We start from the raw sequence: 26,442 nt of genomic DNA on the forward strand, positions 1-26,442 counted from the left end.
TAAAATTTTTAGATTTAAGTAAGTCATGCATACAAAGTTGTTTTTTTTTACAGACTTAAATTACCATAGGTGTATATTTACTTATACTGTAGCTGTTGCCTATGATCTGAGTTCTTTGAAAAACTTTAAATGGAAAGATTGAAAGACTTATATAATTTCATTACTTCTACCTTAATGGCTCACCCTACAATCTTGCACCTGACAGATGAAAATGTCATGTTTTCTGAGGAAAGTAATTATTCAAAGATAAAACAATACCCTGTTTTTAGCTTTCATGAGATACATGTGTATGACTTTGTACATATCAACTGGATGCAGTCCTTGGATACAGTGACCAAGTGTATTTCTCTCAGACATGTACTCCATAACCTACGTACTGTGTACGTCCTTTCACTGCCCAGAAATTTGATCTTCCTTTCCAGAGCTTCATTATCATTCCTTCATTTCGTAAACTGGTTCTCTTTGTTGCCCATGTGACAAGAAGCTGTGGGGATTTAATCTTCTATTGGTACACTTATCACCTTAAATTAGACTATCCAAATGTAATTGTGCACATTGGGAATCTTTCTTATTGATTTCAAGTAGTTTTCTCAAATTACTGAGAACTTGAAGAGAAAAAAAAGAGAATAGAAGATTCAGGCTGAGTACAATATGATTGTCTGATTAAGAAGTTTCAACAGTTTCTCAGATATTTAGGTGGAAAATGGCTTTGCCCTGACAGTTAATTAAATTGAAATTGAACATACAGTTAAGTTGTCTATCGCCATGTAACTCCATCTGAATAGAAATTGGTCTGAAGGGCATTGCTAGAATGAGACCACAGAGACATTTGCCTTTACAGCCTAATATTTAGTGGCCATCTACTTTTTACATGCTCTCTCAGTCTGGATACAAAAAGCCTTGGGCCTTTGAAGTTCATAAAAAGAGTTTAAGCTAATAAATAAACTGTCAATACAAAAAAACTTAACATCTCAAAATAACAAAGATTTTTTTTTTTTTAATGTTTTTTCAATATTTCAGATTACTTGTAATCACATGATTTTGTAAAAGTTAAATTTCCCATATACTATACAAACTTCTATTGTTACCAAATTACCTGATTCTAATTGCATAAAATTACTTTGTTTGGACATAAAAAAATCTTTGAAGTTTTGATCTAGATTATGATATTTTGGTGTTTTTTTTTAGGATTTCATTTGTTTATAATAAGATTAAATTTATCTCTGTCTTTAAGTTAAAAGTCAATTAGCAGCCGTGTGCCATGTGATGAAAGGATATACTACCTTGTTGGTCAATAAAGAACCTGGATAATTAACCTGGATTTGGTATTCAGATACATACCCAGGTATGGAGACCAGGTCACAGTGTTTTTATAGGACCATTGTAAACCCTGATTTAAACAATTGACAATAATTGTTTGTTTTATTCACAGGTTAGTCACTCATTAGTTTCACAGTGGGAAGAGAAATTGGACATGATTGACAGGCAGGTCACCTTTCACAGTGAACAGTAAGAGACAGTAAACCTAGCATGGAAAAACAGTACCAGTAAGTTCTTTTTTTTTTTTTTTTTTAGATTTATCTTTAATATTGTTATATTAATTCCCAGTCACTTCTGATACTAAAAGCATGATGAAGGAAATGTGCAAAGGGAGATAACTCATTTGATACAGTTTTTCTTTTCTTTCTTTAATAATCCACTTGGCATAATATCTCATTAATACTTGAAAAAAATGCCACTAGAAAACTTCAATTAGTTTATTAATGATACATCATACAAGAACTTTGGGGAAACATATTGTCATTAATTAGATTTTTTTCTCAAAACGGAGTCATATTACAATTTTCCCCCCCAATTCATTACTGACCACTGAATGAAGAGCTATGCAGTCAGAGGAAATTAGGAAACATCTTTAGGAGTTTGCAAACTGTACATCAAACTGGCACTTGATACTCCATAATATTGGTCATATGATGTATCTCTCTTGTCGGACTGGTAGGCTGTAACTTAGTGACTGACTGCAGAATTATATTTGAATCTAGTGTGGCAAGGACAAAATTAGCTACCAGTAATGCTCATACAGCAAATCAATAAGGACTTAGGATGGCAAAAATAACCAGCCAATTATCTGGTCATGTTGCAGCAATTCCCCACCAGTGGCAACGTTTTCATGGCAGGTGCTTGTTCATGTGCTTGTCTCGGTGTAAAAGTTAAACCAACATTTTCTGTAGCAAATTTGTGTAGGTTGTTTTAAAAGCTTCCGTGGAAGTTGACTGCAAAATGACGCAATGCACATGCAGCTTATATTTTTGTGAGTGAAGGAGGAATTTTTTGTTTGGAAAAAAAAATCTATTGATAATGGACAGGATATGATCCACAAAAAATCTCTGGTATGATGCTGAAAGCATTTTCTCTATTCTTTTTTATGTTTATCCTTTTTCAATAAGATAGCAGCTCATTCGTTTCATGATTTGATTAAAGATTAACTATAATTTGAGGACCAAAGTTTATTGGGAGTTTGTATAATTTGATTGTTACTTAGCCCCCCCCCCCCCCCTCCAAACTGTCTTCATGTAACATTAATATTAAAACATCCTATTTAAAGTGTATAAGTGTTTGTCAATATATGGTTGTATCCCCCCTCATATCAAAACAGTTTCCTACAAACATATGTATAAGGATTTTTATTTTGTCATCTTGTGTCTCTTTACCTTAATTAGCATCCTCCTACACACATCGCATGTGTATGGTTTATCACATTTTTTTATATGTAAAATAAACAATGAAAAAGAAATTAATGTATCAATTTTTTTAAAGTTTATATTGATTTCACAAGATTTCAAGGTTGATTTACATAAGGGGGAAGTTCAAGTGATTTGCATACAATCTTTCCCCCCTTTGAAATAGAAAAGGAAAACGAAAGAACTCGTGCCCAATCCCAAATGTTACATTATAATAAAAATAATGATGATGCACATATCAAGACCTACCTGTTACTTGTAATGAGATTATTTCTAGTTCATTTATACCACTACAAATTTTAAGCAAATATTTTTTTTTTTCAACTGAGAGATATTTTCTGCGGGTGTTAAATCACAATTTATTTACATAACAAATGTTATTTTTAGGACTTTGGCTCATGGATGGGGGGCTCCTTTCAAATTAATTGTGAAACAGGTGCTTCACAATTGAGACAAGTTATGCAAGAGTTTAGACAAAATTTTCTGAACAATTTCTCCATAAAATGAGATTAAGATGAAGTGTTTTCCCTCACCAAACACAGTTTGCTCCTGAAAATTTCAATATTTTAACAAATATTGTGTAAGGCTGTTTTATTTGATAAAATTTATATTTATAAATGAGATTCTGGAAGTTAAGAAGCACTTATGAACTAAGGGGCATGGGAACTGACTATTGTTGAGAGATTTATTTAATCATACACAAGTTAAATCTAATGTACTGATTACTTCTTGAGAAAAAAACAAGTCTGTTTGGATGAAAGTGACACGTTATACTCAATGAATTAAACATGCATTAGTTTTTAAGAAAATCGTAGAGTGCAGACTTAAAAACACATACATTTGAAAACCTGTACTAAACGAACACTATGCTGCCCCTTACAATAGCATGTATATTGTAATATTTGAATTGTAAAATTGTGGATTTTTAACAAATTTGGTTTTATATCTGTATATTTTAATGTTCAATCATGAGATATCTGTGTAATAGTTCAATCCCATTCAATTTTTGAAAGATAATGGTCATCAAAAATTGTTACAGTTTCCAGAGTTGTTTCCCTTTAAATTCCTTAACCAATGACAAATTTTACTCTTGCATACTTGTCCATACTATTGTGTAGATTGTTATTGTGTTATTTCTGCAGTGTCTTTAGAAAGGTGAGAAAAAACATCATTTATACAATAAAAACTAGCATTTGTGCAAACAGGATCAGACTTTATCATGTCCTCTATTGACTCTTAGGTGAACGTATATACCTTCGGTAGTTTTTGGGTCTCTATAATCCTCAGCAAACAAACCAACTTCTGACTCGATGTCAGGATTGCTAAGCAGCTGTTCTGTCTGTAAGCATTACTAACATTACAAAAAACATCCCAAACAAAGAAACTCAGGTAAAGTAGAAATCTATCCTTGAAAAGGGCATAATAAATATTGAAAGTTTGTACAGCCTAATTCTGTCATTTATGCAAATGAATCCAAGCATTCTGGTCACAACATTAGTATGCCAGACCAATGCATGCAGTTATCTGAGTAATTTGAAGTAGTAAACAATGAATTTTACCTGCATGCTGTTTGGCAGATGTTTGCAACCACCTCATGAGAGAGAGAACTAAAACATATACATGTAAGTTTTATTTATATTTCACATATCTTATCCGTATACTACAGTGGCAGATCTAGGGGGGGTGGGGGTTGAGGCCCAAAGTGCTGAAAGGGGAGGGCATGGGAGTGGGAAATTTTAAAAAGATTGATTTTAAATGGCTCAGTTTAATGCATTTTTAACTGAAATTCTTGTTCTTTCTTCCTTTCATTTATAGTCAACACATCCTTTATAGGTTCAGATGTGGTTAAAAAAAAGAAGAGCGGGGGTGGGGGTGGGTGGGTGTGTCTCTGAACACCCCCCCCCTCCCCCCACCAAACCCCTGTAAATTCGCCACTGTACTAATATTTTCATACTGGAGGTCCAAATTGGACCAGTTCTAATTTACATATAGTGATCAATGTTATTTCGTTACTCTATAGCGATTAATTTTTTATTGATACTCTCTCAGAATTTCAGATAAGGTTTGTTTGACTGTGTTTGCAAATATATGTAACACTTATTTGTGTTTTCTGCAAAAAAGCAAAAAGTTCATCTGAATCAGAAGTGGAAAAGTCAATATACAAACCGCATATGTAGTTGGAGAATGGTGTTCATATTGACTGTGCTGTCGACTATGCATATTCCCTGTGTGGGCTATATGATATGGGTGAAAAAGGCCCAACCATAAACCAAACTTGCATCTCTAAACAGCCCATCTGAAAGACATAACTTAGAGAATCTTTAATCTATTTTTATTGGTCAATCAGAAAAGAAACTTTTTTTTGCACTCGAGATACACCTGGATAGAATGAAGTATGGATACAAGTTTGTTTGTAAAATTTTAAGAGATTAAACTTAAAGTTTAAAAGTGTGATAATGGCATGTAAAAGGGTTATTTAGATGTGAGAATTCATTTCATGACAAGCTGTCTTGGAATGTTGTATGCTATATGCATAAAAGACAGTATGGTCCATAGTTCAGGATATATACCCCTTCCCCCACCCCTCTATTCTAACTAAATAATACTGAGTATTGCTAATTGTTGGCAGAGTGTTTTATTATAATGTACTGTAGATGCACAAGCATTGATTAAAAATACACTTTTAGTATGAAAATGAAATATAAAAAATGATGTTTTTATCTCCATATGTCAATCTTCATTCACACTCCAGTGTCAGCTTGTCGAGTATGAGACAGCAATGCAAACAATATACAAATTCACGAGTAAACAATGTCAAAAAAGAATGCATGTACTAAATCGATTCTCAATATCAGAACATTCTCAAGGTCACAGTAAATGACATATCTCTGTACACAGCTGACATGATAATTTATTAAATTCTTCTAAGCAGAAACCACCCTCAGGTGAAATTTGGTTTACATCATTTAATTCTAGGAATATAATGAAAGGGAGGTTATAAAGCAATTAAAATTCTTCCCCTATGGGAGTTTTTATGGTATATGTTACCAGCACCTTTAGTTGTCCCATGATAATGCCAATGATAGCTGTTACATTTATGGCTGCTTATCACTTTTATTCATTATGCAAATATTTACACAGTTTATTCACACCATTTTATAGACATGAATAAAGTAAATGTGAAAAGAAACAATGATAAAGAATGAAAGGCATGGAGAACAAAAAAATTAACATTGATATACCTGTTACTGATATTATCAACCTTATTCAAATTAATTACCTGTCAAACGTTAATGACTTAGAAACTGATTTTGGTGAGGATATACAAAACACAGGATTATTGATGATTTTGTTGTGTTACAAGCTTTGGTAGATAATAAACTCGACTAATTGCAATTCCTTTAAAAGGTTTAGTACCCTCAGGTAAAAGGTGTCCAAGGTTTCCTATACACTACATTGTTAGCAGGATTTCATGGAGGTCCATATTGAGATTAAATCTATATCTGGTACAATTTTCAATTACTGGATGTGACATACTGAGTTAGAAGTGTATAAACTGTTTAGTTGTAAAGTATCAATTGCACAGGACTTAAAAGACCACCAAAGTGTTGGTAATCATAGGTATATATATGGTATATATATATTCTTAAATCACGACAATTTGTCATACTTATAGCGTTATGGGACAGTCAGTCGGGTTTCATCTCTGGTGGCCAGATAACTCAGTCAGTAGCTGAGCACCTGATTGGAGATTCAGGGAAAATTTAAGGAGAGGTTGGAAGGCCAAAGGTCAAGGTCAGGAATGCATGATTGCAGATGTTGTTATATTCCTAGTCACTACTTCAGTGGATAGTGGTTGGAAGAAGACAATTATAAATTTTGAAGTCGAAATGTCAAAGATCAAGTTTATGATAAAATATCGAATGTGAAAATGTCTCAATTTAATGTCAAGTCAATGTCACAAACCTAACATGTTTTGGGGATTTATTACATATGCTAGCTAAAAAATTGTCCCCATTTCACAGAATCTGTAACATGTATTTAGTAAGTAAAGGTAAAACAAAAAACATGTAAATTTTGAGTCATGAGGTCAAAGGTCATGGTTTAAAAATCATATTGCCAACCTAACGAATTTACCTGCATGCCTTTGTCAGTGTTCTATTAACCATACAGTGTACTATCGCCACAATGAAACTTTATAGTACATGTGCACGGGTACTTGATGAAGAGATAACAGATTTTCCTGATAATAAGCTTGTATTTCAAGCAGTAAATATCAGTAATGGCCACATTTACCAGATAGAGAAAATTTAAGTAGTTCAGGAAAGTCATACAACTAAAGGGGGCATAACTTTACACTGCTGGAATGGGAAGGAAGACATGTATCAACAAGCAGAGGACTACAGGATTAGTTGATTGTCAGGTTTACCCTCACTGCTTATTCTGATGCAGGTACAGGTGGCAGTTGGTATTTAGTTTTGGTATGTAATACTGGCACTAGTTTAGGGCAAGCTGATTTGGTTTTTGGAGCTTTTGTGCATACCCACCTACAATTAACAAATTGATAAAGATTCATCTTTTTTCAAGATTCATTAATTCAATTGTTCAAAATAAACATTCATACAACAGTTTTCAAAGTCTTAATTAACCTCACCAGGCATAGTTCTAATATGAGGGAGTTTAAAAGTTTTGTGCATGTTAAATTTTTTTTATTTACATTTAAAATGTTCATGAAAAGTTTAAAACAGTATATATCTTGAGCAAAAGATGCACATGTATACAAATGTTTTCAATATATTTAATGATAAACATATTTGAAAATGCTTACACAAATTTTTCCAGAATAAAAAAAAAATTCAAACTGTATTCTAAGTATCAAGAAGCGTATGATAAAGGAAAGTTTTCATGCGCACATGTTTCAAATCGCAAAGCTGTTTTTGTACTTCCTCAGGAGTATACTAGCTCCTGTCAAGAAGTGAAAGAAATTAGTCGAATATGATCAGTCGGCTTTGTAATATTTTCATTATACATGTACTACTACTTGATGTATAGATTTTTCGATATCTATTATTTCTGGATGCACATATATATACAAAATACATGTATCTGTTGTCATTAAAAAAATTTCAAGGGAATTCATTTTGCTCCTTTGGGATCTTTTTTTTTTTTATATTTCTCTTCCATTTCCTTGTAGATTGGAGTAAGATGATAGATAAGAACCAGCGTGCCTTCCCTTGCAATATATAGTAGCTTCAGGTGATTTGCTTTGATGTCACAACCCTTCAGGTAATATGCCCTAATTGTGCCATTAACGATTACATGGTAACAAATGAGATTTACATTTACCCTCTGTATACTAATTCTCTTTAAATCTCTTTGAGCCTCTGGGTCGTCCCCTTGTGTCAGATCTTTTGATGTTGCATAATTGCTCAAATTTGGGAGCTAACACCTGTGGTTTAATTGTAAGTTTGTAAAATCAGATTTAACCATGATTTTTTTTAATTGGAAGTTTGAATATTGAAGATGAAGTTTTTATTTGAGTGTCAATCTGCATCAGGCAAACATTTTGAAAAGAGTCAATGAATTTTCTTTCTTTTTAGCTCACCTGAGCTGAAAGCTCAAGTGAGCTTTTCTGATCACCCAACTTGTCCGTCATCTGTCTGTGTGTCTGTCCATAAACTTTTTATACTTTCAACTTCTTCTCCAGAACCACTGAGCCAATTTCAACCAAACTTAGTACAAATCATCCTTGGGTGAAGGGGATTCAAGTTTGTTCAAAGGAAGGACCATGCCCCCTTCAATGGGGAGATAATCACAAAAATAGGGTGGGGTCATTTAAAAATCTTCTTTTCAAGAACCACTGGGCCAGGAAAGTACAACATGAAAGCTTCCTGACATAGAGCAGATTCAAGTTTGTTAAAATCACCCCCCCCCCCCCCCCCCCCAGGCGGGTAGGATGGGGCCACAATAGGGGATCAAAGTTTTACATACAAATATATTGGGAAATGATCATTAAAAATCTTCTGATGAATCACTGGGCCAGAAAATTTACATTTAAATGAAAGATTCCTGACATAGTGCAGATTCAAGTTTGTTAAAACCATGACCCCTGGGGTAGGATGGGGCCATGATATGGGAATTCAAAGTTGTATATACAAATATTTAAGGAAAATCTTCTTCTCAAGAACCAGTTGGGCCAAAGAAGTTTACATTTAGTCATGAAAGTTTCCTGACATAGTGCAGATTCAAGTTTGTACCCGGGGGTAGGTTGGGGCCACAATAGGGATCAAAGTTTTACATGTAGATATGTAGGGAAACTCTTTAGATATGGGCCAAGGTGACTCTGGTGATCGATGTGGCCCATTGGCCTCTTGTTTTTGTTGTTTTGGTGGGTTTTTTTTAATAAACAGTGACATCATCTGAATTATCATGTATTGCACATTTCAAACAGCAACATCTATATGTATATCATTAACTATTTTTGTATCAAGCAGTGATGGTTGTTCAGTTTTGAAATCCATATTAGATTTTGTGACAACATCTAGCTATAGTTGAATGTTTTGAAATTGTCCTCTTAATAGCCTATCCACAATATTGTACTCTCAGTCCATTTGACAATGAAATGAAATCCATATAAATACTACATGTAGACTGGTTTTAAAAATTATTAGAAATATTGGAATGTGAAATTGAAAATGAATAATTGTTGACATTTTTTGATGTCAATAGATTTGTGCTACCCTCGAAGCTCCACACTCATGTGATAATTGTACTTCTTGGGTAGATGAAATTAAGCATATCATGACTCAAGAAATGTTAATAAAATAGTATATTGATCTCAGAAATGTTAATAAATTGTATAGTACATATATTACAAGTTCATGCAGTGGTAGATATTACAATGTGTCTTAACTATCAATGATTTTCCCCTGCTATATATTTGATCAATTGTTTACAGAGGAACTATATCATGTTGGTAGCTGAGGCTACTTCCTGACATGTGTCAATGTGAAACTTGTTTGTTTGCAAGCAGAGACATATGAAAATCGGCAAAATTTCAGGAAATGTTTACGATTTGCCTACTTTTTTGTTAATGTAGTTCCACCCTCCTGTGACGTCATAAGATTTCGCAAAGTCAATGATTTAATAAGATTTCTCCATGGCAGGAACATAAATTTTGTTTGAGTCTTTTTCGAGACTAATTTAAGTTATTCTCAAAAATCTTGTTAAACATTTCAAAAATCTAAGTTATATCTGAATAATCAATATTATATATTTCAAAATATTGAATCCAGGGGGCAATAACTCTGTTTTTCAAAAATTATTTATCAAGTCCATTATGCCATAGATTTCCTTTATTTTTCACAAACATTTTGTATATTTTTAAAGAAACAGTTTTATGAATTTTTAGTTTATAATTTTTTTTATTTGTTACTAGGATATATCATTTGAAGAATCAACAATCAAATAATATAAGATTGAACCTATAATTCTTGAGGGGTGGATTATTGCCTTAGTATTAATATATATAGCCTAGTAACGGTACCTCGAATTACCGAAATGCCTGTAATTTACCGAAATGCCCCATAAAACTACCGAAACGCCCCTTCCAACGCATAAATTAGAGCATATTTAGTTTAAATATGTTCAAATTTGATAAGAAAATGCCAAATTGTGGTTGTAAATATAGAAAATTGTGTTCAATTCTCGCATTAGCGATATTTCAAAGAACGATAACTCTAGCAAAATGCTAATCTGAGGAGCTTTCATCGAAGTTTTTCTCCCTTTAATTCTCGTATCCCCTCTCCCTCCCCCATATAATACTTGATTGAATTATTCTTTGTTAAATTTGTTCACTGTTTTATGAGAAATATAATTCTTTGATTAAGAGATAAATAGTTGTCAAAAATTTTATCCGAGTTAATAATATCAAATACGTAAAATGTCTTGTTTCTTCTAACAATGAATGGAAAATCATAAATATTCGTATTATTTTTATTTCATTTAATGTTTTCAATATATACAGGCTTTCAAGCGGGCCCTTATTTTCCTACAGCAGCCCTTATTTTCCTTATTTGAGCTTTAGAATCCTAAAAAAAATCCCCAATTTTTTGTTGAAATTCCTACATTTTCAAATTTTGAAAGTTTAAATAAATTTTACATAAAGTAAGTGTTGGAATTTATTAAATTTAGTCTTAGTATACTTTCAAAAAATGAATATGTTGATTAAATGTACATCTCAGAAGACATCTTGATGGTTATCAGCTATATTCAGCATTGATTGTGAGCCATGGGAGTCCACCTGAATTGTATCATGGTTTGTGCTGAATGCTGAATATGGCTGTTGATGACCACTGATATGATCTTTTGAGTGGGTAATTAATTTTTGTATTATTGCTCTTGCAAATGGTGAGTAAAACATTTTTTCTTTCCTGTTGATTTGTAAATTTAACCCTTATTTTTGTCTAAAAAGCCCTTAAAAATCCTTTAAAAGGCCCTTATTTTTTTATTTATAATTTTGCCCTAAAAATGACCCTTATTTTTTGCAAAATGTCACTTAAAAGCCTGTATATAACTTAACGAACTATGAAAACAACATAAGAAAAGGACATTAACATTGTAGTGCATGTGATGAATTCGTCATAAACTTCATTCAAGGCAAATTTCGGTAAAGCAAACAGTCATTTGCCACAGTAACTAGCGATTATTGAATGGAATAAATGGAGTGAAATGAATTAAAATCAGTCACAATTTATCAAACCAATAAATAGGAATTAGCGATTTATAGGTGGAACCGTCACATGTTTTAAGCGGACTAATAAACACGCCGCCGGGGGAGTTTTGCTTATCTCTCATTCTCTCAATCTGTTTTTTGCTGCAGGTATAAACAAAATTAGAAAATGCCGTGTATATAGTGTGTTGTTCCTCCGGTGTCGGCAGGCGAAACAAATATATGGCATCAATTTAACAAACTGACCTTTTCATGATTTCCCACTAACATATATAGTAATATATAGCCTATTAAAAAATAATATTACCGGTGTGCGGTGTGATAAGACCACTCACACTGACGTCCCTTGTCGGAACTCTCTAATGTTTAAAGTTTATTTCCTGTCGAGACGAAAAAAGAAAGCCCGAGCTGATCATCATCATGATCGTCGTAATAACAGAAGATGACCGTGTATAGGTTTATTTTACCGATGACGAAAAGGAAGGACAAACTGTAAATAGAAGATGGATTAATTTTCACTGTAAAGGTGACATGTAAGTAAACTGTTAAAAATGAGACTATGTGCTCTATCCGATGACCCACTTTCAAGAATGTCTCACCTATGTTTGGTGAATCAGCTCTACTTTTAACTTGTATTTTATCGGTATTTCTTCAGTACTTGCTGTTCTGTATTCTAAGAAAAATATTATATATAGGTACTGATTAGTAGTACCGAACTAATCATCCAACTCGTGTAGTCTAGACAAAACGTGAGTGATACTGCTCGGAGCGTAAACACCGTCCCAACACATTTCATTATTAGCTTATGAGCGTTGTTTTTTTCTTCCTCTGATGAGACACAGTATTTTATTATTCACCATTTATATAATATATGGTACCGATTGGCAACTCTTTGTTAGGGCCTATAAATGGCAGCGATGAAATACCAAGTAATTATTTACAAAAAGGAAAGGTGTACATTCAATGATTCATACAGGTCTGTATCATACAGTGTATGTGTGTACGTAGGTAATTTGCCGTAAATCTTGTCACTAGCATTGAATTAACCAATGAGATAAAGTCTCTACCACATCTATGGCTCTAACAAAATCTGTAACATTTAAGGAAAACATTGGTTCTTTAGAATGCAAATGAAAAAAATTAAAGCTTTTACTTGAATTCTATGTATCCCAAAGCTTCAATTTCAGGAGCTGGTAATCTGTCAAGATAAGTAACATAAATAGGAGGAAACTGATTCAAAAAGAGTGTTTATAGTTGGTCATACATGTGATCCAAGTTTTGAACAGGATCTGAACAGTGGTATTGAGCTCTCAAATTTGAAAGATTGAGGATCGGATCCAGAAGACGTTTTTTGAATGATCAATCCATTTGCTGTACACATGTGCATTTGTACAAAAAGAAAAGTTCTCCATAATTTTATTCCTTTCTTTTAAAGAAAAAACCCCAATGCATAATACTGTTCCAACAACTCTGAACACGTCTAAAGTTTCACAATAACTGGAACTGGTACATGTATACAAATGTATCCATGACATTTCACTAGCAGTCCACAACTGTAACACCCCCCCCCCCCCCCCCCCCACCCCACCCCCCAAAAATGGGAAAATTATTTAGTGTATGTCCATAGCCCTGTAATTGCTGCTTGTGTATATTTTTACTGTCGGCGGTTGTACACATCTTTGACAATGTTTCTCCTCATAAACTGACATATCATAGTGGAGAGATGCTTGACATTTCAGCACTTTGATATTTCCATAGAATGCAGGGATTAGTAATGCCTCAATGCACATAGCTCATTGACTTCATGTATAATTGATATCTTGTTTTTTAACGATTGATTTGAACATATTTTCATTGTAATACAGCATTTACAATGGGATTGGACACAATTTCTTAAACGTATGTCCTCCCTAAAATAGATATAGAATTGGACAGACTATGATGAATTCATGAAGGTAGACTAATTCTCTTCAATATTTTCTTGAATGTTATTACTTTTATTGTCATCTAATGAAAATCTGTGAATAATCATCTTCTGCCAGAGAATATTTTATGAAGACCCAAATCTTTGCATCTTTAGATGATTCGTGAGAGTTAATATGTATGGTTACTGCGATATTTAAAAAAAATCAGCAAGATTTTCCTTTATTTCTGGATTTACCTACTTGTAACATTAGGTGTTGTTTCGTTAACATTAAATAGTGCTCCGTACAGCTTTGATATGTTGTAGACTCTGTATGAATGTACATATCTCACTGATTCAAAACATGGTTTAGTGAAGAGAGGAAGCACTGCTGACATTCCTGTAATGATAAGTGACACTGATGCTTGCTGTTGTGACTTAACATACATGCACCAAACCCACTATTTCCCTTTAATAAAACAGTGCAAGAAGCATATATATATAACATATTGTCATTGATTTCTTATTTTCTTTGTCATTGTGGATACTCCACATGTTGTACAGCGTTTTACCATTTGATACATAACCTTAGATGTAATTGTGTGGCTGGCACTGTGTTACATTTTCTACATAATTCTCACTGAACCGTAGTAACTATGGAAAACCTGAAGTGTAGTTTCTGATTATATTGGTCATGTGTAGTAACGCATTGTCACATTTTTAGTCTGTGCATACATACTGTATTTATAAAGGATTTTATCAGCAGCAGTATGAATTTTATTTGGCGTTACACATCAGTGAGAGTGGATGTATGTACTTATTTACACAAAGTAAACTGTACATTGAAGATTTAGTGCAATGATCAGAGTTGTGTAACTTGTGTTGCTCTTTTTGACTCACACATGGATATTAGTGCTCCTGTCATGTATGATAATGGAAAACTTAAGGAATTACATATTTTAGTACTGCCATTACTTAGTGTTCTTGCTTCACTACCATCCAGGTAAGAATAGGTTCTCAATACCCCTTGCTTGTCGTAAGAGGTGACTAAATGGGACGGTCCTTCGGATGAGACCACAAAAACCAAGACCCCTTGTCACAGTAGATGTGGCACGATAAAAATCCTCCCTGCTCAAAGGCCATAAGCACCGAGCATAGGCCGAAATTTTGCAGCCCTTCACCGGCAATGGTGGCATCTCCATGAGAGAAATATTCTCAAGCAGAATGTTCAACTATATATAACCACTACCTAAGACTTTAAAACACAAATCCTGCAATAATAAGTACTTGTACAGAAGTGCAAAATACTCAATGGTTTTATTTCTGAAATTGTAATAGCTGATTTATGATGTTTGATTCTATTTGTAGGTTTTAGGTCAAACATGCCCCGAGCCAACCTAAAGCTTTTGGTTGCATGTGTGGGCATCTCCATTCTTCTAGTGACTGTTTACAACCTTGGGAAATGTGACTTTACCAGGAATGATGTCAATTCTTACAGGTGAGATTTCTGGTCACCATAAAATCATGTAGTAGCTGATTTGGACATGACCAAGTACCCAGTAGCGGCAAAGTTAATGAAAGAGAGATAACTCTGTTTTGTAAATTTTTTTGCAGGGATGAGAAATTGCCTTATCTTGTCAACGAGTTCCATGATTCAAAGGGATTTCAGCCTAGAGCAGCTCAGTCCTACACTCACTCCAAGGGGACGAAACCAATTAGATTCGAGGAAATTGAGTGTGTCATTAATGGGGACAGCACAGTTAAAGGAATAAAGGATGGCAGCGAAGTTTACATGCCATTTTCATTCATCCAGAAATATTTTGAGGTACAGATGATTCAAAAAAGAAAGATGACTATGAATTGTTTTTATATATATATATGTATCATACATGTGCATGCATTTGGTATAGTACATAGTACAAATAGATTTCTTATCACAATGACAACCAATGATGGAAATAAAGTTTTTATCATATCCATTATAAATGAATGTGTAGCACAGACTCTGATTATATTTTGTTGCATATAATTATTGCATATAATTCAGGTGTATGGCTCTCTTGAGACATCGGATGGATATGAGAGGTTTTCCTTTCACCACAGTTACCAGGATGATTTCCCCACTGACCCCCAGCCAAAATACTCCCCCAGTGGAGTTTTCATGTCATTCGATCTGTACAGTGTGGAAGACCGAAACAGGGTTAAATGTGTCAGTGGTATCGAAGGTAGGAAATGGTTGATATTTTGGATTCTGTATGAAGTATTGTATTATCAATCATATATTCAAAATGAAATAAGATCATGAAAAGGTGGAATGATCATTGTTCAGGGGGGGGGGGGGGGGGGGGGGGGTCAAAGTTTGTGGGTAATCCAACATTTTACTGGTCAAGGGGACTTAACTTCGTGGGTAACTTCAGCCCTAAAACTAATGTACCCTAACTGGTTGATTGACTTTCCTGGAGAAATTGCACAGAAAACTTACACATTTACAGACACTCTCTGTAGCAAGTAAGTAAATCGTTTATTATAGTAACATGTACATTTTGCATAATAGGCCTACATACCGGTGATCATAAACAGTACACATGTATATGGTAATTAAATCAGTTGCACCCAGCCCATTTGACCTATTAGTCACTTTTATATAGGACTGTAATTTGACTATAATTATAACTGCAATTATAATTTGATGCTGCCTGTATCTGTATATACATTGTATTTTAATACCTGATTGTATTTTATTCAGGAATTAAAACAACTCAATTATTGTCAGTATAAAATCAGTAGTGTGACAAAAAAAGTTGTCTTTAGATACCTAATGTGATTGGGATAAAAAAGATTCTAGCTTTTAAAAAAAATTGGAATTTAATATGTATCAATGTTCAGTGGGATGTAAATTTATGGGTAAGGGTGACCCATGAACAGTAATCCCCCATGGACAATAATGATTCGATAGTATGTTTTCACATGTATGTAAAGAACAAGAGCCACGAATATCCAAATATGGCCCTGTAATTTTGAGTAAAATAAAGTATCTTCATTCCAAAATTTCATCATGGTATGAAATAGCTTAGACCTTCTTCTTTATAAATCCAGTGTGTTTTTTCCGCGAAAATTCACGCATATAGAAATTATAACATGTAGAACCCATAACAGTTGTGTTATTTTTGTAAAAGTTGATAATATCCAACAATATGCACCAAAAATTTGTATAACCCCCAGGACTCGATCCAATAAATATTAATGAATTGTAAATTAGTATATTACATACTGCATAGAAGTTAAGAGTTTTTTTGGATCGAGGCCTGGGGGATAAGTGAATTTTTACTTTTTATGTTCTACAAATAACCGGAATTTCACATTCCATGCACGAAATCCGAATACTTTTCCAAACTATAGGTTTAGTACAAATTGTAATATTTAAATATTATAGTTGGGGAATGTTCCATTGTCTTTTTACGAAACCAGTAATTATTCAAAGTTAATAAAATATGATTTCAAACAATATTATTGAAATAAAACCAGATCCGCGCCATCGTCGGAATCGGGCTACGTATATCAATCGATTTTGCCCCCAAAATTTCAAATAGATTATATGCTCAATTTATGAACTTGAATATATATGTAACCATGTTAGGGATAGTTACAAAAACCTTGTACTAGTTAACAGTTTTAGTTATTTGATCAAACAATTACGAAGCTAAGTCCTCCAATCCACTCCAGATACAATCGAGATCCACCCATTGTCTGCGCCGCGCCTTTTAACTTCCACACATTTTCTTTATACTATACATATTTTATTTATCTGAAGGCCGTTGAATTTAATAAATATCTGGCTTCACATGTTTCATCTCCGTGCATTCAGTTTTCTTGGCACTGGTGAGCATGTTGAAATCGCTGTCGCAGTACATAAAAAGACTTGGAGGGCCGAGGGGTGCCTAACTCGATAGCCTACTTAGATGCGAAGATATATTGGCCTATCCCGTATTGTTTAATGATTTCTAAAGTTATAGTACAATATATGGGTACCAGACAAAAATTAGGCATCCACATAACAATACACTCGGAGGTATTGATCTACAACATTCGTTCGGTTGTTTACGTGTCAACCGATTTGGACATACGTCATCGGGTACCGTTATATTTCGACACACAGCTATTCCGGCCCATTGCATATTTCATCCGTCAGAAATCAATATATAGAAATACATACAAATATGAATATGAAAAATATATCTAGCAATATGGATCTTGTTTTGCTTTTAAATGAAATTCATTGACAAACAGAATTACATTTGATCTAATTAGCAAAAATACAAGGCAGTTAATAAAAAGGGATAATGATAATGAATAATTCGAAAATGAAAAAAAAAAAATAATGTAAAAAGAATGTTTACGAAAATAGTGTATATTTCATTGTTTCAATTATATTTATCATTGAAAATTCAGTCTCAACAGCAAATATTCAAAACCATAAATCATAACAAAATAAAAAAGACGAATGGAAAAAAGAAGATATCATTAATATACTGATTAAAATAGACGTGAACATATGAATGACACTCGTTCTTGAAGTAAAAGTTGATGTATTTATGTTTTAGATATATTATCCTACATAATTAAGTAAAATATTCCTAAGCATTATTAAACCACTGTCCTACTTAATTTAGTTTGAGTGTTTGTAACATGGAGGAAGTGTCTGATAACGGGAAAAGGTTTCCCTCATGCATTTTATGTAAGATAAGAACTAAACCTAATGACAGGAAGAAATGTGAAAGTGGTAAAATAAGCAAATTTTATGGTGGATGCCAAACTACAGATGTGTTAATTGAACTGTCACCATGATTGATAAAATTCTTGTTTCTATTTATGTGAAAATAACATCCACTTAATTTTGTTTGCACACTACGGTTAGTGTGCAAAAAAATTAAACGGATGTTATTTTCACATAAATAGAAACACATATAATAGAACCAAACTCCCTCCTTGCATATATTTGGTTTAATAAACCAAATATATGCGAGCGAGGAGGGAGTTTGGTTCTATTATATGTAGCAGTATCAGAATAAGATTTTTTAATTAATGAATTCGTTTCATAGATGTTATGGAATTAATGATAATAATTAAGGCATTTTGAAATACACACTGGTCTAGATATTATTGTAATAAATGATCCGGACAGGAAACTAATGAAATTAGATAAATGGAACATATTTTACCCGATGATTAGTTCACGTTAACATTAAAATTTTCTTAGCCTAATGTAAAATAAATTATATCCATATGGCTAAACTAAATGTTCATGTGTTATTCTGTACATGTACGGCTACTTTTGTAACAGTTTCCCTACCCCCCCCCCCCCCCCCCCTCCACACACACACATCATAAACGTAACTCCCTATATAGCAAAACACAAATAAAAGTGTGAAACATAGGATTAAAATGTTTACTCACTGTCCAAAGTTGCACATGTAGCAAAGTGCGTCTGAAATAACGCCGCTGTCCAAAGCCTGGCTATTACTGTTTTCGGCGTGTTTACATGTACATGCGGGGTAATAATAACACCCCCAAACAAATAATAAAAATAAAAATCCGCAAATTTATAAAAGATTGTTAAAAGAAGTGATCAATATGCAACATAAACTACATGTAATATTGAAACGCACATACATAGGTCAATAGATCTTATTCGTAAGTCAACGGTTGGATCCACCGTATTTTCGTGTACATTTTAAGATACCCCCCCCCCCCCCCCCCAAAAAAAACAACAAACTATCGGTATGTGCAGTAAATGGTTATACAGTTAAAATATTGGGATTGTGTTTATCTTCATGTCATACTTAAATAACAAAGCGATGTAAAGAGGTAATGAATTAATATTACTTTAAAACTGTTGAATGGTTGCATATAAATAAAAATTTTAAAAAATATTTAAAGAGAGGGAAGGAGACAAACAGAGAGAGGAGAAAGAGATGTACGAGTATATTATATAGGTGTGTGTTTTAATATAGAATTAACATGGACAGATTTAAATATTTACAATATCATAATTAAATTGCACTGAATAGTGTTTTTGTTTCACTTTTATACCTAGAGAACTTCCACGTAAAAGTACATGAAACGTTGCAAAATTGCGACGTCAATAACAATCTGGCCAAAACAATGGGTACTTTGAACGTCAATAACTAAAAAAAATTGAAAAGATATCGGAAAAAGGATAACATATTTGAAAAATAGATATTCTTGGCTTCTGTCCCCAAGAATAATATCATGTTCTGACTAAGGGCCATTTTTGGCTATTCGTGGCTCTAGTTCTTTAGTTTAATTTAAGATAAGAGTTGCATTTAATTAGAGGGAATACATACATTTTATGCAAGCTCATTTTTTTTCAATGAAAGAGGAATAACTCTTACTGGACATGACACATTTCAGGTGTTCCAATATCAACACAATGGGATCCAAAAGGCCACTACTACCCTATACAGATAGCACAGTATGGTTTAAGTCATTACAGCAAGCAAATTAACCGGCCAAAAAACAAGGTCAAGATTCTAGAGGATGGGGAACGGACAGACCTCTCTGATTGGCTGCTTCCTGATCAAACATCAGAGATCCGCAGTAAACTGGATGAACGCATATCATTGGATAATGGATTAGTTGAATTCAGATCTTCTCGTAAGTGCCTAAATTTCTGGAAAACATCGTTTTCTTTTATGTTAAAAATTGTAGTCGGTTAAGTTATTACAGGTATTTTTGGCAGGGTGCTAATTTGGGCTTATTTTTCAGTGAATGTCAAGGTTTATTTTACCTACATCAGTCCTATGTATTTGCAACTGTCATGAGACTGAACCAAAGTTTGTCTGACCAAAGAATAAGGGAAAGAAAACAGTTGTTTGATTTTATTCTTTTCTAGATATTGTTAAATAGAACTTTTTCCAAATTTCCCCCCTCCTCCTCAACAATTATTTTCTCATTATTTAACATTCAGTGTTTCAAGTTTATCCTCCAAACTGATATCATCCACCGCTTGAGAGTCTTAGATTTAGCTAACCTGACAGACTGATATCATCCACCGCTTGAGAGTCTTAGATTTAGCTAACCTGACAGACTGATATCATCCACTGCTTGAGAGTCTTAGATTTAGCTAACCTGACAGACTGATATCATCCACCGCTTGAGAGTCTTAGATTTAGCTAACCTGACAGACTGATATCATCCACTGCTTGAGAGTCTTAGATTTAGCTAACCCGACAGACTGATATCATCCACTGCTTGAGAGTCTTAGATTTAGCTAACCTGACAGACTGATATCATCCACCGCTTGAGAGTCTTAGATTTAGCTAACCCGACAGACTGATATCATCCACTGCTTGAGAGTCTTAGATTTAGCTAACCTGACAGACTGATATCATCCACCGCTTGAGAGTCTTAGATTTAGCTAACCTGACAGACTGATATCATCCACTGCTTGAGAGTCTTAGATTTAGCTAACCTGACAGACTGATATCATCCACCGCTTGAGAGTCTTAGATTTAGCTAACCCGACAGACTGATATCATCCACTGCTTGAGAGTCTTAGATTTAGCTAACCTGACAGACTGATATCATCCACTGCTTGAGAGTCTTAGATTTAGCTAACCCGACAGACCAGATGTTGGATCTACGCGTTATTTTTTCTCTGTGTTTAAGAAACACTTGATTCATTTCCACTTTTTATTCATCATTTATAAGCTTTATAGAGACAGGCTTTATAGAGACAAGCTTTATAGAGACAAAGGCTCAGTTTAACAGCCAGAACCATCACATAATCATCAGTCGGACTTGCTGCAAGAGTGAAGCAGACCATTAATGAATTTGTCGGTTTGTTCCGACAGTCTGATGTCTTTGGCGTTAACTGTTTCAGTCTACATGAAGTGGTTATCTCTCTTTTAGAATTCATTCAGGATGAATGCCCCCCCCCCCTCCCAAATAAAAATCTTACAACCACCAAAAAAGGTTGCTATATGGTATTTCTTGCACATTTACATGTCAGATTGAATTCAAAATATTTTCAAAGTTTTCAATATGTTTGTGAAATTACACTTCTATTTGTTGAAGAAGGGAAAGTTTGCATACCTGCTGTTTGTTTTCAATGTGATTAACATGTATTACATTGTTTCATGTTTATGTTGTTTTAAAAATTGCATCTTTTGATTGTATTTTTTCCCTTCATATTGCAGCAAACTTAAAAAACCCAGGAATTACCATATCAACAAATGAAAAGAAGTTATCTACTCTTTCTATGGATCTCAAATTTATAAACAATGGCAGTGTAACTGTCCTTATTCAGATGGGAGATGGGAACTTGTTTCGTATTCACTATGTGCTCAGTGACACTGTAATGAGATTAGATGGCAGTCGAGACCTCTATTATGGACTTGGATCTTCCAAGAAAGGAAATTGGTTTCACTTCACAAGACTAGTAATGGTAGATTTCCAGAAAGGACTAAATTTACAGTATTCAAAATCCCGCACAACAAGAATGAAAAATGCTGCGCGTATTTCCGCCATTAGTGTTCGCGGCCATGGTTTGATGGATAATGTCACCCTCTCGGCTCATGCGCACATGGACTTGTTTTTTGATGCTGCGAATTACCTGGTGAGGCATCAAGATTCCAGGGGTGGCTGGCCAGTGATGGTGCCTCGTAAACTGATTCCAGAGGTCATGGAGCTGGACCCTGGGTGGTATTCCGCCATGGGACAAGGTCAGGCCATTTCTCTCCTTGTTCGTGCGTACATTGCCTCCAAAGACAAGAAATATATAGAGGCTGCAGGCAAAGCCCTTAATATTTTTGACATTCCAAGTTCCCAGGGTGGAATTACTTCCAAATATCTCAACTCATATAGTTGGTATGAAGAGTACCCCACAACACCCAGTAGTTTTGTGCTCAATGGATTTATCTATTCTTTAATCGGTCTGTATGACCTTAAAAAAGTAGCAACGGGCAGGATTAGTGAAAAAGCAGAAGAACTATTTGACAATGGCATGAGAACCTTGAAAGTCATGCTTCTCATGTTTGACACTGGTACAGGAACATTTTATGATCTTCGTCACATCACCGCTAGCCTGGCCCCTAATCGAGCAAGGTGGGATTATCATAAGGTTCACATCAATCAGATTCTCCTACTGAGTGAAGTAGACAGCGATCCCTTGTTTTCCAGTACTGCAGAACGATGGAAGGGCTACATGAAAGGAAAGCTCTCACCTCACAACTAAAAATGCAATATTTTGTTTGAAATAGATTTTTTTTATCAGTAAATGTGATATTGTATTATAAGAGATATGGTGCCATTATACATGTACAGTTGATCAGTGGAAGTGGTGCTGTTGTAATGGTACTGGGCATCTTCGATCATTCCATCTCCCGTTTTTCTTATTAGGGCTGTAACTTATTTATAGTCAGAATATTCTAGTTTGTTGTTGGTGCTTTTAGTTTTTATGTGATATCAGTTTAAACAAAGTTTCAAAATGAAACAGATTTTTTTTAACATATTTATGCTATATGACACAAAATCCATTTTTGGAAGCACATACATGTATGATCCATTTTTTGTTTTGTTTTTAGTATGATATTAACATTCCAAATACAATGGTAAAACCCTTATATAAATTCTTACTATTCTTATGAAAGTGATGGCAAAATGTGCAGTAAAGATGTGCTTCCAAGAATATTTTTCCTTACAACAAGATGGTTTAATTACAGTAGGTAGAGTAACACGGTCGTGAATATGTTTGTATGTACATCCATGCCTTACTCGGTATCTAGTGACAAGGGAGGTGTCTGTGTTTGGGATCCAAACTGATACCAATAATTTTACTTTATGATTTACATAGCTACATGTAAATATGTTGATGTATATTTTTTTTTAATGCTTTGACAGTGAGTCATTGAACAGAAAACACATGTAAAAGTATTGATTATACGATTCATATCATATTTATGGACATTATACAAATAGATGCATATGCATTTTACTCACTTTTTTCTTTGCTTTTGTATCACGTGAATAATATCTATGTATAATATCTATGAATCTATGCAATCTGATCGCCAGCTAGGTACAGATAGACAGGAATATAAATACTTGTATAAATGTACACTTACAAGTATTCGCCTATTTCACTTGCTTATAAATAAAAAAGTATTCTATTTTCTTCTGTAATGATGTTCTCAGAATGATAATTTTGTGTATATTTTGTTGATTTTTCTATTCATAATTTTAGTTTTTCTTTGGCACGAGCCAGTCAGCAATCAACCTGTAGCTATAATACAGTGGTAACTCTTCAGATTCACCTGGGGAGGTGTTTGATTCAGAATACCTTCCAGTAGTGAAGCATAAGATGTTCCTACCATTTGGGGCATTAGCATACTAACAAGCAAATGAGCATTTAAAATTAGGTATTTCAATGGTGCTTCGGTTTTTGCTTGGGTGATAAACATGATTAAATCGTGTCAGTGTGTCTTTTATGTTCACATTCCATATCTTGGTTGTCTTGTATGAATGAATATCTTGTGTCCTATATCAAAATGATTTCATATATTTTTGTAGCTTAAATGTAAAATGTTATGTAATTTGATGGACGAATTTTTGGTGTGGATGTGTGAAACCTGGGTATATGCAATTGTGAATGTGTCTTCATGAACATGAATTATCTGCATTTGTTATTACATCACAGTTGGCCATTGTCATCAAAGCATGTCTCCCATAGAGAAATGAAGACAAGCAAATAAAACTATAAAAACCTGAGTTAATCTGTGTTAATTGAAAATAAGAACTGTTCGTGAGTTATTTTTTCAGCTGTTATAACCATGTCACCATACATCAAGTTAATCCGAGATTCCTCTGACTCTTATCCCCGCTTTTATATTGTGGCATGTGCGGGGTATGTCACAATATAAAAGCGGGGGTAAGAGTCAGAGGAATCTCGAATAAACATCAAGTAAGATTAGAAAGCAGAGTGACATGCATGTATGGAAGACGCTAACATCACATCGCAGATCTATGGCTTTGCGATTTGTCAACGAATATTAAGATTCTGTGACAAACATGAATGTCCTTTGGGAGTACACTTATTTGAAATGCACACATTTTTCAACCATGGTTAAATTCATGCATGTATATCCAGAGTTGTGAGCTGGCTATAGACATTTAAGATCAGCAGAGGGAAGGCCGTACTTTGTTTACTCTTATTAGCGGGGTTTATATTGGCGCCTTTCGCGCGGCAGCTGCAGCCTCCTTGCTCACCATGGCTACATGCACATGATTCTTCTGCTGATTAGTTTTAGCATTAAGAACACTGATGGCGCAAATTCATGAACTGCGTAAAATACACACAGTCCATTACCCGACAACTGCTATTGTAGTTAAGTTTTGGATTCGTTAAATGTATACAAATGATTTTTTTTTATACAAATAGCTATAAGTGAATAAATAGTATCGTAAATTAGATTAATGTGCACATTCATTTAGATATATATTTAGTTTGTGCATTACTTGAATTATTCTGCACAATTTGTGAACTCTTCAATTGTTTGAGTATATGTTAATTTGGCGTTCCGTCTTGCTTACTTGTATATAAATTTGATTTCAAACATACAGAAACGATTTCACCAATGTTGTTAACTGTCTTCTGCAATTCTAACACTGTGTGTCCCTACACATCTCAATTTCGATAGCATACCATAATGATAATCTGAATTTTTTTTTTGGGGGGGGGGGGATTCTTTTTGCAGCTTCCGTATACAAACAAGAAAATCCTTAAAGTCATTCCGAGGATGAATCTAGTCTTGAATTTAGAAATGTTTTGAATGTAGGAATTTCAATCACGTGGACTGAGCCCGATTTGGTCCGAAACTCCTCGTCACCATGTAACGGGCTTTTAAAATATATGGTGACGAGGAGTTTTGGCCCAAAACTAGTCAGGTTCCCGAGACCCCTCTGCATTCATTATAAATAATGCAGAGGGGTCTCGGGAACCTGACTACTCAAAACGGGCTTTAAAAAATATGGTGACTAGAAGTTGCAGTATCGGCCACAGGGGCTCGGTTGTCAGATATTGAAGTTTTGTATTATTTGTTCCCGAATAATAAATTGGAAGTTTAGCATGATTTGTGTCCGAATAATAGATTATATAAATAAAATCCACCACCAAAATCCGCTTTTTTCGAGGTTTTAAAAAAGGTGTATCATGTGTACATACTTTTTTTTAATGTACACATGATACACCATTTTTAAAACCTCGAAAAAAGCGGATTTTGGTGGTAGATTTTATTTATATAATCTATTATTCGGACACAAATCATGCAAAACTTCAATTTATTATTCGGGAACAAATAATACAAAACTTCAATATCTGACAACCGAGCCCCTGTGGTACAACCATGACAACGGACCAAGCTGTTGCCGGTAGCATAACCATGACAACGGACCAAGCTGTTGCCAGTAGCATAACCATGACAACGGACCAAGCTGTTGTCGGTAGCATAACCATGACAACGGACCAAGCTGTTGCCAGTAGCATAACTATGTACGAAGGATGCATCTTGCTTGTATACTACATGTAGTATTTAGAAATTCGGGTGGATGGGTTGCGATACATATTGTCGGAATACAGAGGCACTGACCGCCTCGCCAAAGTACTTTATAGTCTGTGTACACCATTTACTGCAACAACATTGAACTACGAAAGAAGAAAAAAAAAACAATTCGTAGTGGAAGCAATGCTCTATTTACACATTAAATGCCCTTGATGATGCTGGACCAAGATATGCAAAATAAGTGCTATTTCGATACGACGTGACATTGATTAGGTACCACGAAAAGTTTTCTCAGAGCATGGTGCTGTATGTAGTTGTCAATCAGTTACGGGTTTCAGAATAGAATACATAAGACTGGTACCGAATCCCCAGAGATTTAGCTGGGCCGCTGGTAAAGCTTCTTCTCTGTACTTGCACTAACTTGGTTGAATATCAATGCCATCGGAGCCATGTACAGAAATCATCGAAGTTATAATGTCTACCCGGATT

The 26,442-nt window shown here is 34.3% G+C and overlaps 1 protein-coding gene and 1 long non-coding RNA gene across 10 annotated transcripts in view; one reads left to right on the top strand and one right to left on the bottom strand.

The window, feature by feature from the left end:
* LOC125680086 (uncharacterized) overlaps positions 1-11,830 on the bottom strand; it is a 37,248-nt gene extending 25,418 nt beyond the window's left edge. The window contains exons 1-3 of the long non-coding RNA XR_007371917.2: positions 11,780-11,830; positions 4,908-5,037; positions 4,301-4,348 (exon numbers count right to left, since the gene is read on the bottom strand). This is a non-coding gene — a long non-coding RNA (uncharacterized LOC125680086). The remainder of the gene's footprint in view (positions 1-4,300; positions 4,349-4,907; positions 5,038-11,779) is intronic.
* LOC125680051 (D-glucuronyl C5-epimerase B-like) overlaps positions 1-24,163 on the top strand; it is a 31,206-nt gene extending 7,043 nt beyond the window's left edge. For 4 of the 9 annotated variants that reach the window (XM_056161535.1, XM_048919516.2, XM_048919496.2 and 1 more), the window contains exons 2-8: positions 1,433-1,547; positions 7,936-8,027; positions 14,744-14,873; positions 14,990-15,200; positions 15,423-15,600; positions 19,808-20,050; positions 21,595-24,163. In XM_056161535.1, coding sequence (XP_056017510.1) covers positions 14,758-14,873; positions 14,990-15,200; positions 15,423-15,600; positions 19,808-20,050; positions 21,595-22,631 — 1,785 coding nt within the window. In that variant the 5' untranslated portion in view covers positions 1,433-1,547; positions 7,936-8,027; positions 14,744-14,757 and the 3' untranslated portion in view covers positions 22,632-24,163. Of the gene's footprint in view, positions 1-1,234; positions 1,346-1,432; positions 1,548-4,204; positions 4,364-7,935; positions 8,028-11,828; positions 12,006-14,743; positions 14,874-14,989; positions 15,201-15,422; positions 15,601-19,807; positions 20,051-21,594 lie in introns of those variants that run through there. The other 5 variants (XM_048919510.2, XM_048919505.2, XM_056161549.1 and 2 more) reach the window with 4 other exon arrangements.
* The last annotated feature ends 2,279 nt before the right edge of the window (positions 24,164-26,442 follow it).

This window comes from Ostrea edulis, chromosome 1 (assembly GCF_947568905.1).
Source record: "Ostrea edulis chromosome 1, xbOstEdul1.1, whole genome shotgun sequence".
Lineage (NCBI taxonomy): Eukaryota > Metazoa > Mollusca > Bivalvia > Ostreida > Ostreidae > Ostrea > Ostrea edulis.